Source organism: Mya arenaria, chromosome 11 (genome assembly GCF_026914265.1).
Source record: "Mya arenaria isolate MELC-2E11 chromosome 11, ASM2691426v1".
Classification (NCBI taxonomy): Eukaryota; Metazoa; Mollusca; class Bivalvia; order Myida; family Myidae; genus Mya; species Mya arenaria.
The window spans coordinates 43,216,175-43,233,593 of record NC_069132.1 but is presented as its reverse complement, the minus strand read 5'-3'; the positions used below and the strand labels follow the sequence as shown (position 1 = coordinate 43,233,593).

Here is a 17,419-nt window from a genome sequence, read left to right as displayed (position 1 = left end):
GGTGTCTGCCTCTCACACAAGAGGTTGTTTGTTCGAACCCCATCAAAGTGAATGTGGTCTAGTGGATATGGTGTCCTCCTCTCACACAAGAGGTTTTGGGTTCAAACCACATCAGAGTGAATGTGGTCTAGTGGATATGGTGTCCTCCTCTCACGCAAGAGGTTGTGGGTTCAAACCACATTCGAATGAAGATGGTCTAGTGGATATGATGTCCGCCTCTCACCCAAGAGGTTGTGGGTTCGAGCTCCATCAGGGATCCTTTCTCATGGCCTTTCTTAAAGGACACAGTACTGGTTTCTGCCCAGGAATCCGACTCGAGAGAGATTCGGATCAGCTTTTAGCTGTCTTTACAATCGAGCAAAGATGAATTTGTATAAACCAACTGTAATTTGTAACAGTTATACATATGAAATATATGTAACTTTGAAATATACAAAAAATAATTTTCTAAAGTCATTGTCTCTTGTGTAATGTGTAGAGGATAAATGATTGTTTAAGCTTAAGATCGTAATGCATTTCACTGAGTGAGCACCGAAAGTTTTTCATGAGTGGCACAGCCTCACCCTGATACTGCGAAATCATTTATATTCGTGGGCTTGAAATTTTGTGCTTTTTCAATAAAGGACAATTTTGATAGTTCTTTTATTCATATATTTTTATCTAAAAAAAAATTGAAACTGCGATGCTTACTCTTCTGCAAATTCACCATGCTCCGACCTCGTGCTATGTATCATCTACATCAAGCATCGTATGACATGTAAACCATATTAACAGTAAAATGTACAATGATTTAGGTACTAACAAGTAGTTATCCCCGACCATGTATATTCATGTAAATTTTTGTATACCTTTTCGCATAGAGAGTATGATTTCAGAATTAAAGTTCAAATTTTCAATGGGTTCTTGAATTGGTGGATAAGCCAAGACACTAAATCCACTAAAATAAATATTCGTGGAATATTTATGATTTCACAGTAGTTGTTAAATGATGATGTCACAACCCTGTGTTTCTTATACAATAGAAACATCATGTTTTCGCTATGCTATAGAAGAGAATGTAAATATTTCAATGTAATGCTTGTATGAACAAAGATATCTTTTCTGCCCAGGTTTCCACCACCCCCTCACAGAGCCCCTCCCTGACCAAGGGCACCCAGGTGTTTGACTCCCTGTCGAAAAAGAAGGAGAAAGCTAGTAGCTCCATCTTCAGCCAGGAAATCCGGTCTCCAAAAATTGTCCTGAAAAAGGTATGAGAAATTTTAGTGGTTTTTTTCTGACAAATTTTGGCCAATATTTGGCCACATTGTTATTGACAAAATACATACTTTTCCTAAACTCTAGAAGCCTTAGGTTTATTTTATTTGCACTGTTTCTAATAGAGGTTTCATCCAATCATCATCAAACTTGCACAATATGTGTGTTGGCAGAAATTCGGCCCCAATGTCAAAACTCATACTCTTACAAAATGTTAAAAAAAAAACATCCCAATTTAACTTTTCAAGAAATAGTTGAGCCTCCCAATAATGTTTGTGTGTGAAAGAGATCATGTATTCTTTGAACAACAAACCTAATCACAGTCTTACATTTTCTCTGTCTATTTCTTATAGCATATTTTTATTAATTTGAAGGAAAAATGGGATGTCCCAAATTTAGTCAATACAACCCATTTTTTCTCCATTCAGAAAGGCCCTGAACTTGTTTCAAAAATGGCTGGATAAATACCACTGCATATTTTTGTTGTAGGGCAGTGAAGCTAAATTGTTCAGCTGATTTTAAAGTTTTAAACTTCTGACTATTGTACAGTTGTAAAGATTTTTTTTGTTATCAAAAACGTGAGGAAATATCTCCAAATGCTTTTGGAAACAATTTCAAAAGAGCTCGTAGCCCATTTACCCTGCTTTAGGAATTAATCCCCTCATACTCAAACAGTCCCCCAGCTATTTGTCAGTAGTGTTGGGAATCAGTTCTAGTTTGACTATCGATAAACAGTTCCACTGAAGTAAACGATTATCGATATTACTGTTGGTTTTTGACAATACCTTAATTGTAGTTTTATTCTTGCACAATAATTCATAATCCTAAGCTATGATAATGTCATGTGTGTGTTTGGTTATTTAGTGTTGTTGTTGCTTTCAATCATATTGTTTACAATAACAACTGAACATTTCAGAATGTATAAATGAATTCAAAGGAGAAAATTTGCAATATTTAATTGAAATGCAAATGTCAGGAGGAAAGAAACAACTCACCAGTTGAATTGATAATCGATTATGAACAAATGCAATTGATTGTGACAGTTTTCAGGCCCAACCGACCAATTTTTGATAACCGGTATAATCGATCATTGTAACGTCAGAATTTTTCAGGATTGACAATTATCAGTTAGAAAACCCAATTTTTGGGATATATTTGATAGGGAATTCCCAAATTTAGTAAAAACATTGCATTCTTCCCAAAGGCGGACCTGACACTAGTACCAAAATGGTGAATTATTAAATGCTGCACATCTTTGTTGTAGGGTGGTCAGCCTAAACTGTTCCAGAAGAAAAAGGATACAAGTAAAACAACTACAGCAACGCCTGCAGAAAAATCCCCTCCAACAGACAAGTGAGTTATGGGAATTACTTTGAAAGTAAAAAGTTTTAAAAAGTGGGTATGTAAACAATAACAAATTATGTGTCATTTATTAAACAAGAATTCAACAAACCTGTATCATTCACCGATCACTCAAAAAAAATGCAACATGTTGGTAATGAGTAGATGACATTGCAATCTTCACAACTTAATATTTTACAGCACCTTTAATCGCGAATGCTGTTTTCTAAAAAAAAATTAATCCAGAATATTGTCATTTTGAAATTTTTATCTGGGTCATGGTGACTTCAGATTAACAGTGAATGTTTGTGTGTCATGAGAAGAGCCAACCTCATGACAAAATGTTCTTTTTATTTCAAAATTCCAAACAGAATTATCTTTCCTGAAAAAAACACCAAAATATATTAATGGTTTAAGTTTTTCCTCAGATATAGACTTTTTTATGGATATGAGATGAAACCTATTATGATGCCAATTTTATAGATTGTTATTGGCAATTGAATGCCAGGCTTCTTCAAACTAAAAATGAATGTACTCTTATAAAGGATATCACCAGTTTGTCCGAAAGTATCCTCACATAAGTACAATAAATGCATATAGAAATAGAAGCAGATATTGAGTTCTTACACTAAGGTGACAGTATGTGTAACTAGTTTGATCAACTTCATGCAATATTTCTTTCTCCCTGTGCCTTGAGGATGCCTGTTCAGATTTAAAGACAACCAATCCAGATATGGAGGATGATGACTTTAACTAGATAGCTGCTCACACATTCCATACCAAGCCTTTAACTATAACATTAAACAGCAACATTTCAGGCCGCTGACTCCATTCTTCCTGTTTTGACTAGAGGATGCAGGGTTCGGATTTAAAAACAAACAATCCAGATATGGACAGTGACAACTTTAAAAAGCTAGCTGCTGGCACATTCAATATCCTGCATTTCACTATTACATGTTACAGCAACATTGCAGGCCGCTGACCCTATTCTTCCTCTGGCTCTATTCTGGCTACAGGATGCTGGGTCAGTCAGATCTAAGGACAAATAATCCAGATATGGACCATGATGACTTTACCAAGCTTTCTGGCAATATTTTTAGGGTACAGACTAAGACTATTAACGAATTCTGCAATGTTTCAGGCCGGTGACTCCATTCTCCTTATAGCTAGAGGAAGCAGGCTCAGAACTAAGGGCAGAGAACCCTGACAAAGATGATGATGATTTTAACAAGCAAGCTCCCTACAAGTTCAGGTCTCTGCTTACAACTATAACATTTGTCTGTGATGTTTCAGGCTGGTGAACCCATTTTCCCTATGGCTAGAGGAAGCAGGATCAGAACTTTGGGCAGAGAACCCTGACAAGGATGATGATGATTTTAACAAGTTTGCTGAAGAATGTGGTACAATATTCTGGAGAGAAGTAATATTGTGTGTCTTTAGTTGAGCATTATTATTCTGTGCCCGAGTTAGCACAGATATTTTGTCAAGTTTATATACACAGTGTGTGTATACCACATGATAAATTGCGTCATAAATGCTACGTCAGAAGGCAATATTTTGCTTCGATTGAAGACTTAAAACAATGTAACTTTTCATTTTCTTTACCATTTTAAATGAAACATAGCGCAGTCTATGCAGCTTACAGAGCCCCGCCTTCGGTCTTTTACAAAATTTGATTAAGAGTTTAGTTTCTGATAACACTTCGCCAAACCTTTTCACGATACGGCCGTCTTATGGAGCACTGTCAAAACATTGTTTGGGAAACGGGTTTGTCGAAGTGTTTGATGAAACTAATCACCTTATCAAACTCCGGTTATAAAACAAATGTGGGGCTCTTTAAATTGCATAGACTGGCCTTTGTTATCCCCCGCCTATGAAATAGGGAGGGGGATATTGAAATGGCGTTGTCCGTCCGTCCGTCTTTCCGTCCGTCCGTCCGTCACCTGCGTTTTCTCAGTAACTAGCCGGTATAATTTCATGAAACTTAAAGTAAATATGAACCACTATACTGGAATGATGCCCGTCCAAAAAAAAAATTGATTGGTCAATTGTCCTTGGAGTTATTGCCCTTGATTTTTTTGAAAAATGCACATTCACAGCCATTTCTCAGTCACTAGCTGGCAGAATTTAATGAAACTTAAAATAAATATGAATTACTATACTGGGATGATGCCTGTTCATTTTTTGTTTGGATTGGTCAATTGAACTTGGAGTTATTGCCCTTGATTTTTTGAAAAACTCATTTACAGCCATTTCTCAGTAACTAGTAGGTAGAAATTCTTGAAACTTGAAATAAATATGAACCAACATACTGCGATGATGCCTGTTTATTTATATTTTGGATTGTGTAATTTCTATATGAGTTATTTGCCCTTGATTTATTAAAAGATCCATGTTTGCAGCCTTTTCTATGCAACTAGCAGGTAGAATTTCATGACACTTGGAATAAATAAGAACCAACATACTGTGATGATGCCTGTCTATTTTTCTTTTGGATTGGTCAATTTTCCTGAGAGTTATTGCCCTTGATTTATTAAAAAATCATTGTTTGCAGCCGTTTCTCAGTAACTAGCTGCTAGAATTTAAAGAAACTTGAATGTTATATGGACCAACATCCTGCAATGAACTTCTTCGGTGAATTTCTACGGCTACATTTTTTAACCTTCAAGCACAAACAAGCCATCAAGCACAAACAAGCCATCGTTGGCGGGGGATATCTTTTCACTGAAAATGCTTGTTTCATTTAAAATGGTGAAATAAGTGAAAAGTTATCTTTGATTTAAGTCTTTATTTCAAGCAAAATATTGCCTTCCGACGTAGCATATATGACGTAATTTATCACGTGGTATACACACACTGAATACAGTCAAACCCCGCTGGCTCGAACTCTTAGGGACTGGCAAAAATAACTCAAGCCTTGGAAAATTCGAGCCAAGCGGGAATGCTTACCTCCATTATATGGAAATCGGTCCCATCCAGTTCGAGCCAGTGAGGAATTCTAGCCATGAGAGTTTGAGCCAAAGGAGTTTGACTGTATATATTATATGTTTGATGGATGTACCACATTTCTTCATCAAATTTCTTTGCTGATAATCAATAATTTGATAATACATGTTTCTTTCCCAGAGAGTATTATATTTGTCAGTTAAAGGTTAGAGTAATGTTAGTCAGTTTTTAAAGGTTTAAAAATTAATTTTCTTTTTTTAATGAGATTTCCTATGTCTTTAGCTTTGGCAATAAAATTTTGATATTGGGTACAGTTAAGCAAATGAGAATCAGAATTGTCCCAATGACTGGAAAAAAACCCATGTAATTTGCAATAATGTTTTTAATGTTTGATAAAATAGATTGCGATACGGACTAGAAGAAAGGCGATATTATCATGAGGCATTGACAGAGATATTATTATTTAAAATGGTCATGTTATTTAGTTTATACATATTTATTTTATTGCGAAAAAAGTTATTACAACATTATATTAATCACTCTCATTGGCACGATTTTACGCGAGGGTATGGTCTTGTGTTGTGGGGGAAACCAGAGCTCCTGGAGAAACCACAAACGAAACTCACATGCCCCGAGCTGGGAATCGAACCCGGGTCACCTATGTGAGAAGTGAGTGCACTAACCAAACAATCCTAAATAGACCTTTTATTTACTGGTACTTTTCTGTAAATGACTTTAAGCTCTTTTTCTTTCCTCTTTACAGGGTTACGTCCAAAAAAGCAAGGAGCTGAATGATTGAAGCAAGGAAAACACAGGAGGAGGTGAAGAGGGGACAGAAAACAGGAAATGGAAACGAGAGATTGACGAAGCTGCGGGATGAAGATACGGATACGGTGAAGAAACCGCTGGGACAGACAGCTAACTCCAAGTTGGCAAACTTTGCTTTCAAAGGAGATAGCTGAATACTTTATAACTTTATACTGGAAAACAGTTATATTATATTTCAACCCCATCTTAATCAACAAATGTTAAAACACAATCAGTATGTTGAATCGTTGACCTCTTTATAGTAATGATACTGATTTTGAAACTAATTATAAGAATTGAGGAATAGCCGAATGCTTGAAGAAATGATATTTTAAAATTGTTATTTTTTCATACTATGTTTCAAAATAAATTTCCTGATCTTATGATTGATGGTAAAAATGAGGTATTGACCCCAATGTGGGGTTGTTGAGAAAAGTTATGGAGATATCATATGCTATTAAAGTGCTCTTTTCTGCAATTGTATTTATTTGTATATACTGAATCTGAAATATTCATTTAAAATAATTACTGGGAAAGCCTGTTTATAATGAATTAGACATGTATGGAAAAAACTTTGTTGTTTTTTGTTACTTTTTTTGGTCACTTCTGCTGGAAACCAGTTTATGATGATATTTTTTGTTCATTTGTTGGCATCGGCACAGCACTTCTTGGTGTATTTTCAACATGCTTTTAACATTTATAGCAGTAGGCATTAATTTAAAAAAAAATATATTGAATGATTATTGTTTACTCCCAACTTTCACTTAAAACTCGATCAATTCAAAAAGTAAACTGTCTCAAATTAAAAGCCTTTGATATTTATTTTCCCACTTGGGGACATTCTTTTCCGAACTACCTTACTTTTCTCAATTTTTCCATAATTGTAATATTGATTTGGAAGTTGTGATCATTAATTTCACTAAACAAGAAAGACAACTCCTGAGGGCTTACCCAAGGGAAGTTACTCTTGTGAACAAAATGAACAAAAAATCATGCATATTGTTTTTCAATGTTAAGTTGCAATTTGATTGTGTATTGCTTATTAAAGAGTATGTGCCTATTTACATAAATACACGAATAGAAAAATGATTTTTTTCTAATTCTTTTTAGCTCCCCTGTTTTAATTAAGAAAAAAAGAACTTGATACAGTGATATGACAAGATGTTGTCGGCTGCTTCATTCAAAAACTTAATCTGGGTGTGTATTCATGAAACTCATTTCATAACTGAAGTTGATGTCCTTAAATTTTCGAAGTCGTATTAAACGAAAAGTATAAGTGTTTTTATCATAAAAGTACTGTGTATCCAACCAAATCGAAGGAAATAAAGTATTTCAATTATTGTTACTTATTAAGTAATTGTATCATATGACGAGTGCTATACTTAACTTAAGAAATTTGGGCCGTATTCATAAAGCATATTAAGTCATTTCCTAACTTATGTCGATTTCTTAAAACTTTCATAGTCAAATTAAAAGAAATGTATAAGTGTTTTTAACATTTAAGAATTTTTTTTCTCAATAAGGTCAATGAAAATATTCTTAAGTTTTTATTTCATATGACTGAAGAGATATTAAAATTAGGAGTGACTTAAGTTATGAAATGATTTAAGATGTTTTATGAATGCTGACTTCGGGCTTTAACTCAAACACCGTTTAAGATGTAAACATAACTCATTACTCTTTGTACACATGTTGCTTGAAAAAATACATGCTAATGTTTACATGTCCCCTTACTCTGGTTTTACTCAATGGCGAGTTATGCCCCTTTACAACTGATAAAAACAACATACAAGCGGTTTATGTTTACTCTGGCACTTTTGTTTTCCTTTATACAAGTAAGATAGGGTCTTTGCCAGGTTTTTAAGAGAACAGGTTCCTACAGGAGAGTGACAGACTGCTAATGATGAAACTGGGCACATTTTAATTATCAGGCTGTGAAGAACTTGAACATAATGAATTCGACAAAGTATAAGAATTGTCTTTAATTGAAAAAAAAAATAGGTTTCAATTGCCAAATATGTAAAGTTTGTTTAAATTTACAATCAAATAGGTTTTGAAGAAAATATTTGACAATGTAAAGCATTTTATTATACGAAGGCAGAACGGTGCTTGTGCTGTTCTCCATGAGGGTGACCGTGCTGTTCTCCATGAGGGCAGGAGGGTACTCGTGCTGTTCTCCATGAGGGCAGGAAGGTACTCGTGCTGTTCTCCATGGGGACAGAAGGGTGCTCATGCTGTTCTCCATGAGGACAGAAGGTTACTCGTGCTGTTCTCCATGAGGGCAGAAGGTTGCTTGTGCTGTTCTCCATGAGGCAGAAGGGTGCTCGTGCTGTTCTCCATGAGGGCAGGAGGGTACTCGTGCTGTTCTCCATGGGGACAGAAGGGTGCTCGTGCTGTTCTCCATGAGTGCAGAAGGGTGCTCGTGCTGTTCTCCATGAGGGCAGAAGGGTGTTTGTGCTGTTCTCCACGGGGACAGAAGGGTGCTCGTGCTGTTCTCCATGAGGGCAGAAGGGTGCTCGTGCTGTTCTCCATGAGGGCAGAAGGGTGTTTGTGCTGTTCTCCATGAGGGCAGAAGGGTGCTCGTGCTGTTCTCCATGAAGGCAGAAGGGTGCTCGTGCTGTTTGTTCTCCATGAGGGCAGAAGGGTGCTCGTGCTGTTCTTCATGAGAGCAGATGGGTGCTCGTGCTGTTCTCCATGAGAGCAGATGGGTGCTCGTGCTGTTCTCCATGAGGGCAGAAGGGTGCTCGTGCTGTTCTTTATGGGGACAGAAGGGTGCTCGTGCTGTTCTCTATGAAGGCAGAAGGTGCTCATGCTTTTCTCCATGAGGGCAGAAGGGTGCTCGTGCTGTTCTCCATGAGGGCAGAAGGGTGCTCGTGCTGTTCTCCATGAGGGCAGAAGGGTGTTTGTGCTTTTCTCCATGGGGACAGAAGGGTGCTCGTGCTGTTCTCCATGAGAGCAGAAGGGTGCTCGTGCTGTTCTTCATGAGAGCAGATGGGTGCTCGTGCTGTTCTCCATGAGAGCAGATGGGTGCTCGTGCTGTTCTCCATGAGGGCAGAAGGGTGCTCGTGCTGTTCTTTATGGGGACAGAAGGGCGCTCGTGCTGTTCTCTATGAAGGCAGAAGGTGCTCATGCTGTTCTCCATGAGGGCAGAAGGGTGCTCGTGCTGTTTTTCATGAGGGCAGAAGGGTGCTCGTGCTTTTCTCCATGGGGACAGAAGGGTGCTCGTGCTGTTCTCTTTGAAGGCAGAAGGGTGCTAGTGCTGTTCTCCATGAGGGCAGAAGGGTGCTCGTGCTGTTTTGCATGAGGGAAGAAAAGCTCGTGCTGTTCTCCATGGGGGCAGAAGGGTGCTCGTGCTGTTCTCTTCGAAGGCAGAAGGGTGCTGGTGCTGTTCTCTATGAAGGAAGAAGTTTGCTGTGCTGTTTTGCATGAGAGCAGAAAAGCTCGTGCTGTTCTCCATGGGAGCAGAAGAGTGCTCGTGCTGTTCTACATGGGAGCAGAAGGGTGCTCGTGCTGTTCTCCATTTGAGCAGAAAGGTGCTCGTGCTCTTCTCCATGAGGGCAGAAGGGTGCTCGTGCTGTTCTCCATGAAGGGGGGGGGGCAGAACAGTGCTACCAAAATAGGACAGGGTGCTGCACCCTATCATAACTCTAGCTAAATCCTTAATTAAATGTTGCTTGCTCAGGTAATAAGATACAATATTGCACCCCAGAACAAATTTGCATATGCATTATGTCCCGGGAGATTTTCTGAAACTGTTATCTTGTGAACTAATCACGACGATAAACCCTTCGTTCTGTCCTCTGCTTCGTAGAAGTGGCTTTATCAGGTATTCGTATTACATGCATTAAATTAAAACTATGGAGTAAACAGATGATATAGGTCTAAAAACGCGCTTGTATTACTATAAAAAAGTAAAAGCTTAAAACTATGAGGAAGTATTGGAAATGCGTTCTAATACCGCTATGTTTATCTTTAAAACCATTTTCAGTATTTCTTAGAAGTCAGCGGTTTTTCCAATACCCTATAATCTACTGTATACCCGGTAGTACAAAATTTGTATAGAGTTTGCAAATTGTACCACTATTTAGATTGAAGTGGTGGACAATATTTAAAATCGCTACCGAGCTATTTCAGAATCAAAATTCATCGTCCTCCCAGTTTTAAAAAAGTTCCTTTCTCGGAGTCGGTACTCCTTCAAAACTTCTTAAGAACGTCACCTGTGAAAGGAATTCACACCATCACGGTTTTAATTGTTACGATACCCTTAAGCTATTTGCTTCCTCATTGATCTTTTAAATTAATTATAAATGTAGCATGCTCTTTTAAAATAGGATAATTGATCATTAAAAATAGCATGTGTGCAATGTCTTATCAATACTGTTTGCAATAATGCTGAGAGTGGTTTAGTGGTATAGGTATCCGCCTCTCACCCCAGAGGTCGTGGGATTTTAGTTTTTAACAATAATTGTGCATCAAATTATTGCAACATTATATTAAACACTCTCGTTTGCACGATGTTACGCGAGAGTGTTGTCTTGTTGTTGTTGATTATTTTTTATTATTATTTTTTTTTTTTTTTTTTTTTTTTTTGGGGGGGGGGGGGTCGTCCCTGAGAAACCCACTTCTCACATGCGTCTAGGCCGGGAATCGAACCCATGATGTCGCCTAGGTGAATAGCGAATGACTAACCACTGCGCTAACCGGATAACCAGGGGAACGTAGTCTTTGCCTTACATTATGAACACAGAATCCCCAGTCGGAGTGATTCATATCTGCTTTCGACCGTCTTAACCAATACAATTTACACAATCATGCGCATCTGCATTTTATAACATGCAGCATTGTTAACATTACAAAACATGAAACAAGAAACGGCCCAGGTAGTGTGTTTACATTTTTGAGTTTTAATTAATTGGTTAATATTTGTTGAAAAGGGGCTTGACGTCAATTTCAGGAAACTATCTTTAAAACATTTGATAAGGGTTTATGATGAAATAGGGTCTTATCTCAGTTTTAGGAAACGAGCTATTTTTAAACATTTTACATGTAATAGATAAATTTAAATAAAATCCTAACGCGTTATATCTAGGTGTGACAGTTATAGGTGAAGTACCTTTCTTCACCAATAGGAGGGGTTTAGATAGTCTTTTTTAGATAGGCCTGTAGCGGATCCGTGGTCTAGTGGCTTGGTAACACACTTTATTGTCAATCCAGGGGTCGCAGGTTCAGCTCTCCGCCGCAACATAAAAAAAAATACTAAGAGGGACGTTAAATGGTGGGGGGGGGGTCACGTGTGATATTGCTATACACTGGTGCACGTTAAAGAACCAGGCTAGCTCGAACCAGGGTAACACTCTTTCTGTGCACTATGCTCCCCACCACCCTCCGCCCCCACCTCTCAACCACCCCCCAAAAAATACACACACACAATTTTATCTGAGCGTCGAATGGGCAAGGCCCGAATGCAAGTTTAGATTAGCTTACATACTACCGTTTTTCGAAAAACGAAAGGCCGAGATATTTTGAAAGCTTTGGTGGCGTTATCGGCCTCTCTGTGCACAAATATTCAACCTTGGCCATCCCCGGGATGATAAAGTTCAGAAATAAATGATGCAATCGGGATGGAAAGCTTGCAATTACAGACTATTATGTTTTTATAAGTTGGGGTTTTGCTGGATAGGTGCGGTAAAAATAAATTGCGAAGTACCTTTTGAAATAAATGGTTTTCGGTCTGCATCCTTTACATCAAACTTAGTCTTCAGGTATTTCATAATTATTAACATCCCTGAAAATATCGTTTCAATCTTAATGATAAATTTGATGGAAGAAACGCAAATGTTTAACAAAACCCACAACTCTGTCTTTAATAATTATCGAGTTATGCCCCTTGTTCGACTGAGAGGGAAAAAAAACAACAGACGGGCGTTGGCTTTCTCTGCGCGGCGTTCTAGTTTTACTGATGTAGTAACATTGTAATAATCAGGCGTATAGGTTTAATCCAATCAAATGCATTTCTATTGCGGTTGAAGTTTTTTATTGTGAAATTCAGTGTCACGATCGGTTTACCTGTATATCTTTTAGGCTATTTTTAGAATAATCTGACATTATTATTTTTGTAGGAGTCATTTTTAGGAGTCATTTTTATTAAAAGAAAATGAAATCAATTAAATCTGGTCTGGTGGTATAGGAGTCCTTCGCTCACCCAAGAGGTTGTGGGTTCGAACCTTATCAGAGTGGAGGTAGTCTGAAGGATATGGTGTCCGCCGCTCACCCAGGAGGTTGTGGGTTCGAACCCCATCAGAGTGGAGGTAGTCTGAAGGATATGGTGTCCGCCGCTCACTTAGGAGGTTGTGGGTTCGAACTCCGCTAAGGGTACTTTCTTTTGACCTCACAAAAAGGTTTCTACCCAGGAGACAAACTAGTGATTATATCATTTCTTGTCCTGGAACGAGCCAATTTATGCAAAAGCCCATGGAAACCAGTTATATAATAGTGATGGCAAAAAAAATGATCACAGATTTTCATATTTAAGTTCAAAAACTGATGTTTAATGCATTTTTCTAATACAGTAAGTAACGGTTTAAGCCATAAAACAATAATTTTCGAACGGAAATATGAAAACATGCGATCTGATCTTTTGTCAGCAGTCTTATATTACCAATGAGCAGATATTTACACAGAAATTGGCTCATTCTAAAGCAGAAAATAAATGTTGTCGAAACGGTAAATATGTGAGAGTGCAGCTTTAAAGGAAATTATTATGAACTTAAATAATTAAGTGCACGTCTGAACATAATGATCTATTTTCGTTTATGCAATATTTCATTTCATTGCAAACGCATGCTCGGTTTTTAACCTCTAGACAAACAACCACAATATCAAAACATGTGGTTAGATCCAGTACTCTTTATGTGACACGGTAGCTGGGCAATTTTAAATTTTATGATGGGGGATTTCATTGGAGCCTGAAGCGACCCACCCCCTCAACAGTATTTACGATTTTCGTCATGTAACATATCCTGTTTTTTGTGGTAAGTATAAGTATCGCATATATCGCTTAGTAACTTATAAACCGCATAATAAAACTTGCTCAGTGTGGTTTTGACATACAATTCTATTTTTAGGTTTGTCATCAATCAAAATATAAAATCGGGGCGTTTTTTTTTCTTCTGAATTACGGAATCCCAATGATTGATAATCGAACGAAGTCATTTATAACCTTAAGTAAATATTTTGACATACTTAAAGATTTTAAGTATCAAAATGAAGCCTTCGATATTTATATAATTTTAATGATATTTTCTTAATCCGATTTAAAGAAATCTTAAACATTCGCGGTGAACTTGCTACAATCGGCGAGATTAAAGAAAGCATTTCTGAATTGAATAAACATTAAGGGATTTGGAAAAGTGTATAAAACACAAAAGTGTGAACTTGTGTCTGATCCCAGCGATCAAAGCCACTTGGTACAAAAATACAGAGATAAAAAATAAAAGCCATTTCTTTGTATCCGTATTTTATTTATTATCCATATTTTTCTCAAATCCGGAAATACTTCGTAACGAGTAATTTCCGTACAATGATGTAATTAGATATTCAAAGAAATTAATAATATGCATATTAAATATGAATTGTTAATATCTATATTAACATATGAATGCTTTTAAGTGTCGGTTTCCTAAGCAATTTCAAAGTAATATATAACTTCAACAATGTCTGATCTTACATAACATTTAAATGATTATGAAACCGTGAAAAACATTTCTTGAAGTTCCTCAATTGTAAATTTATTTCCATAAACGTTTAAAAATAACTGCGCTTTATTGTTAAGAAATTAATTAGTAGAAAAGTGACGCGTGATGTTGTAATTATGATTCGGTTTCTTTTAAACTATTAGCAAGTCATTGATTCTGGTGCGCAGCAGTTTTAATAATTATATATCAATCTGTTATGACAGCGTGTCACGAAATCACTGATTGGCGCAAACCGTCAAAATCAAAACTATCAAATTTCACCAAACATGAAGAAGTTGTTTATCTCTTGGCTTGTGACATCTTCTGAATAGCTATGATTGTCTTGATTGTTGACAAATCGTTAAGAAATTAAAATGACACGTTATGTAAGTTGTATATAGTTCGTTTTATTGTATAAAAAATCAACGTAATAAAATGTGCATTTCTTCAAACAACAATGCAATTACAATGGTGATTTAACGATACTATACATGTAACTGCAAAAATACATTAACGATAATGTAGCGAATGATCTTTGTCAACCTTCGATCTGTATAACGCTCTTTGACAAGCGTAAACGGACGTATAGTCTATAGCATAGATGAAGTTCACGGCTGTCAAAGCAATTAACTCATCAACGGTCAATCGTTAATGTACATTGATCTCCACAATTGATCGTTAAAATCCCGTAACTGTTATATGTCCCATAATGGTTATACACCGCAAATGCCCCGTGATTTATGTTTTCGTGTATGTCCATTTTCGTGCAAAAATGCAACAATTCTTCTGACGATTCCTATTGTGCAAATGTCCCTTTCTTACACAACGAATCAAGTCTTAGAAGTCCAAGCAACTTTTTTACTTCTAAGTACACGTTTGTTGAATTCATAGCGAGGTCGCTGAATGCAGCACGTCTATGCGTCCGTCCAGTGGACTCTAATGAGATTCTCGCGGTTCGGCGGCGCCTATGAGATCCGTGGTCCGTCGGCAGGACCCGCTCCGACCGCCTCCGAGGATTTGGTCTGCAAGAGCCGCCTTTTTTTCTGTTGGGTTTACAGAATGATAGATGCTCTAATGGTCTGTCCCATCACCCTTCACCTGCCGAGTAACTTATTCACAATGTTTGATTTTCGCTTCCGGTACTTCAGAGCGACCTGCACAACCTCTGAGAATACATGGCGGACCGTTGTCTGCGAGTTGACGTCACACTCCACGTACGCCACCGCCCCGATATCGCCCGCCATGCCCTTGCCCTCTTGCGACGTCACAGGGACGTCGGAGTCGTAGTCCGCCGTGTTCCGCAAATCCGTCTGCGTGGCGACCAGGATCACGGGCTTCTTCCTGGCCATGTTTTTCTTCATTTCCGGCACCCAGAAATCCTTGACGCTCTCGAAGGAGTCCCGGTCCACAGCGGAGAAGCAGACGACGAATACCTCGCTGTCTTCGTACGTGAAGCGTCGCAGACTTTCATAGTCGTGCTGTAAGTAGATAAAGGAAAGAAAATAAAAACATATGCAAATATTTGCAAATAAAAATAACACCATTGAAATAAAAGAGTTACATTGAACATATACAGAAATAATTGTGTAAAAACACTAGCAAATATTATTATGATGTCAAAATATCAATATGGAAATCGCAAGATTTCTTAGAATGCATGTATTATACTTAAATCAGCAGTTTCAAATATAGGAAAATATAAAATCAATATTTGATGACCATGAAATCAACGTACCTGTCCAGCGGAGTCAAAGATGCTGACGGTATATTCGTCGCCGTTAACGTGGGTCTTTCCAGCGTAATTCTCAAACACCGTCGCCACATACGAATCCGTCGGCGTCGCGGTGCCGGCAAAGGCGAGCGACAGGCACGTTTTTCCGACCATTCCGTCCCCAACAAGTGTACACTGAATCATCTTGCCTTTTTGAGCTGTACCCACAACCATTATGTTCCGATTGTAACAAAAAAAGATTTACTTTCCCACACTTTCAACGTTTCTATTTTTGCTATTTGAAATCCACAAATGTCCAAAGTGTATTTAAAAGACCGCACACTTTTCTTTCGCTGTAATTATCAAAGAAATTAATTATTCAAATATTAATAATTATCTTCGCAAGGTTTTTGTTAAGCGATCTTACACATACGGTAGCTTTAAACAGTTTGTCCTATAATTAGCTCTACCGAGTGTATTTATACGCGTCTAGTCACGTGATCCATGATACGGCAAATATCGCGATAGCGTACTATATTTGAATACATTAGAGTGAAACAGAATACCGCTACTACATCGAAGTTTAAGTATCATTAGCGTGATATAGTTTGTCTCCCGCCGAGGCATTCTTAGGGTAATTTATCGTAAAGAATTTTCCTTAATCATAACACAAAAAGAAACTCGATCTCTTTTATTTATAAGGTCACATTAGTGTATCTGAAACAATATAAGGATAGTGGGTACACTCGCATATTTTGTTTATGATTTTCGGGGTCCGGGGAATAGCGGGACTTTGACATTCGGTCTCGCCAATCCCGGTTAAAAACCCCGGCCTGCGGGACAAACGGCTGGGAAAATCCACGTAAACTGCCCCTGCACTCGGGATACTTAGGTAAGGCCCATTCCGCGCTATTTTCGGAGCGAAAACAAAACCACCGCATTCACTCGGCACTGAGGGACCTGAAAGGTTAAAACACGGCCCATTTCCCCCGTTATCCCCGGTATACCCCCGGACCTGGGAGGCGGGGGCGTGGTTACTATTGACTACATCATAATTTGTTGAGTAAAATGAAATAGTTTTCCGAAGCTTTTGTCGTCTTCAAAAAGTCTACGTTTTTGGGTTTAAACAGCATTTACTCACACAACTTCAGCAACCTCAGCATCAAAGCTTACAAGACTTTGACGCTTATGGTGAATTAGGGAGGACGCAACAGACTTACTAAAATGGAACATTTCTACTCTTGGTGTGCGCGTTTTCGTCGCCTATGCACTATGGAAGCGTATAGCGTACAATGTATGATCGTATGATGTGATTATGGAGTTTTGTCGACTTGTGTTATGGCGACTGGACGAGTTGTAAAACGAAATATTGCTGATGTTATGTCGACAAAATTTGAACATGCAATGTCGACTCCATTTTTACATGACTTTGGCTAGAGGTGCATAGTGCACTGAACACCACATTTTTTAATGGGCTACAATTTTTATTAACGAAATTGGTGACACATCAAAATGAAGAACTAAACTTAGTTTGTCAACGAAGTGAAGCATTTGCTAATCAAAGAAATTGAAGGTCACTCTAAAAGAAATTTAAGACATCATTCTAACAAGAAAGGCAGATATTCAA

General features: G+C 37.8%; 1 protein-coding gene across 1 annotated transcript; it reads right to left on the bottom strand.

The window, feature by feature from the left end:
- Positions 1-13,853: 13,853 nt before the first annotated feature.
- Positions 13,854-16,232, bottom strand: LOC128207291 (cdc42 homolog). Its single transcript, XM_052910132.1, has 2 exons — positions 15,817-16,232; positions 13,854-15,559 (listed from the first exon to the last, which is right to left on the bottom strand). The coding sequence occupies exons 1-2, from the start codon at positions 16,024-16,026 to the stop codon at positions 15,176-15,178; spliced, it is 594 nt and encodes a 197-aa protein (XP_052766092.1). The 5' UTR covers positions 16,027-16,232; the 3' UTR covers positions 13,854-15,175.
- Between the last annotated feature and the right edge of the window lie 1,187 nt (positions 16,233-17,419).

Bases quoted from the DNA above. Each gene is read 5' to 3' on its own strand.
- LOC128207291 (XM_052910132.1), bottom strand. From the start codon at position 16,026: ATGGTTGTGGGTACAGCTCAAAAAGGCAAGATGATTCAGTGTACACTT. The intron at 15,560-15,816 runs GTACGTTGATTT...ATCTACTTACAG, and splicing joins TCTTTGACTCCGCTGGACAG to CACGACTATGAAAGTCTGCG.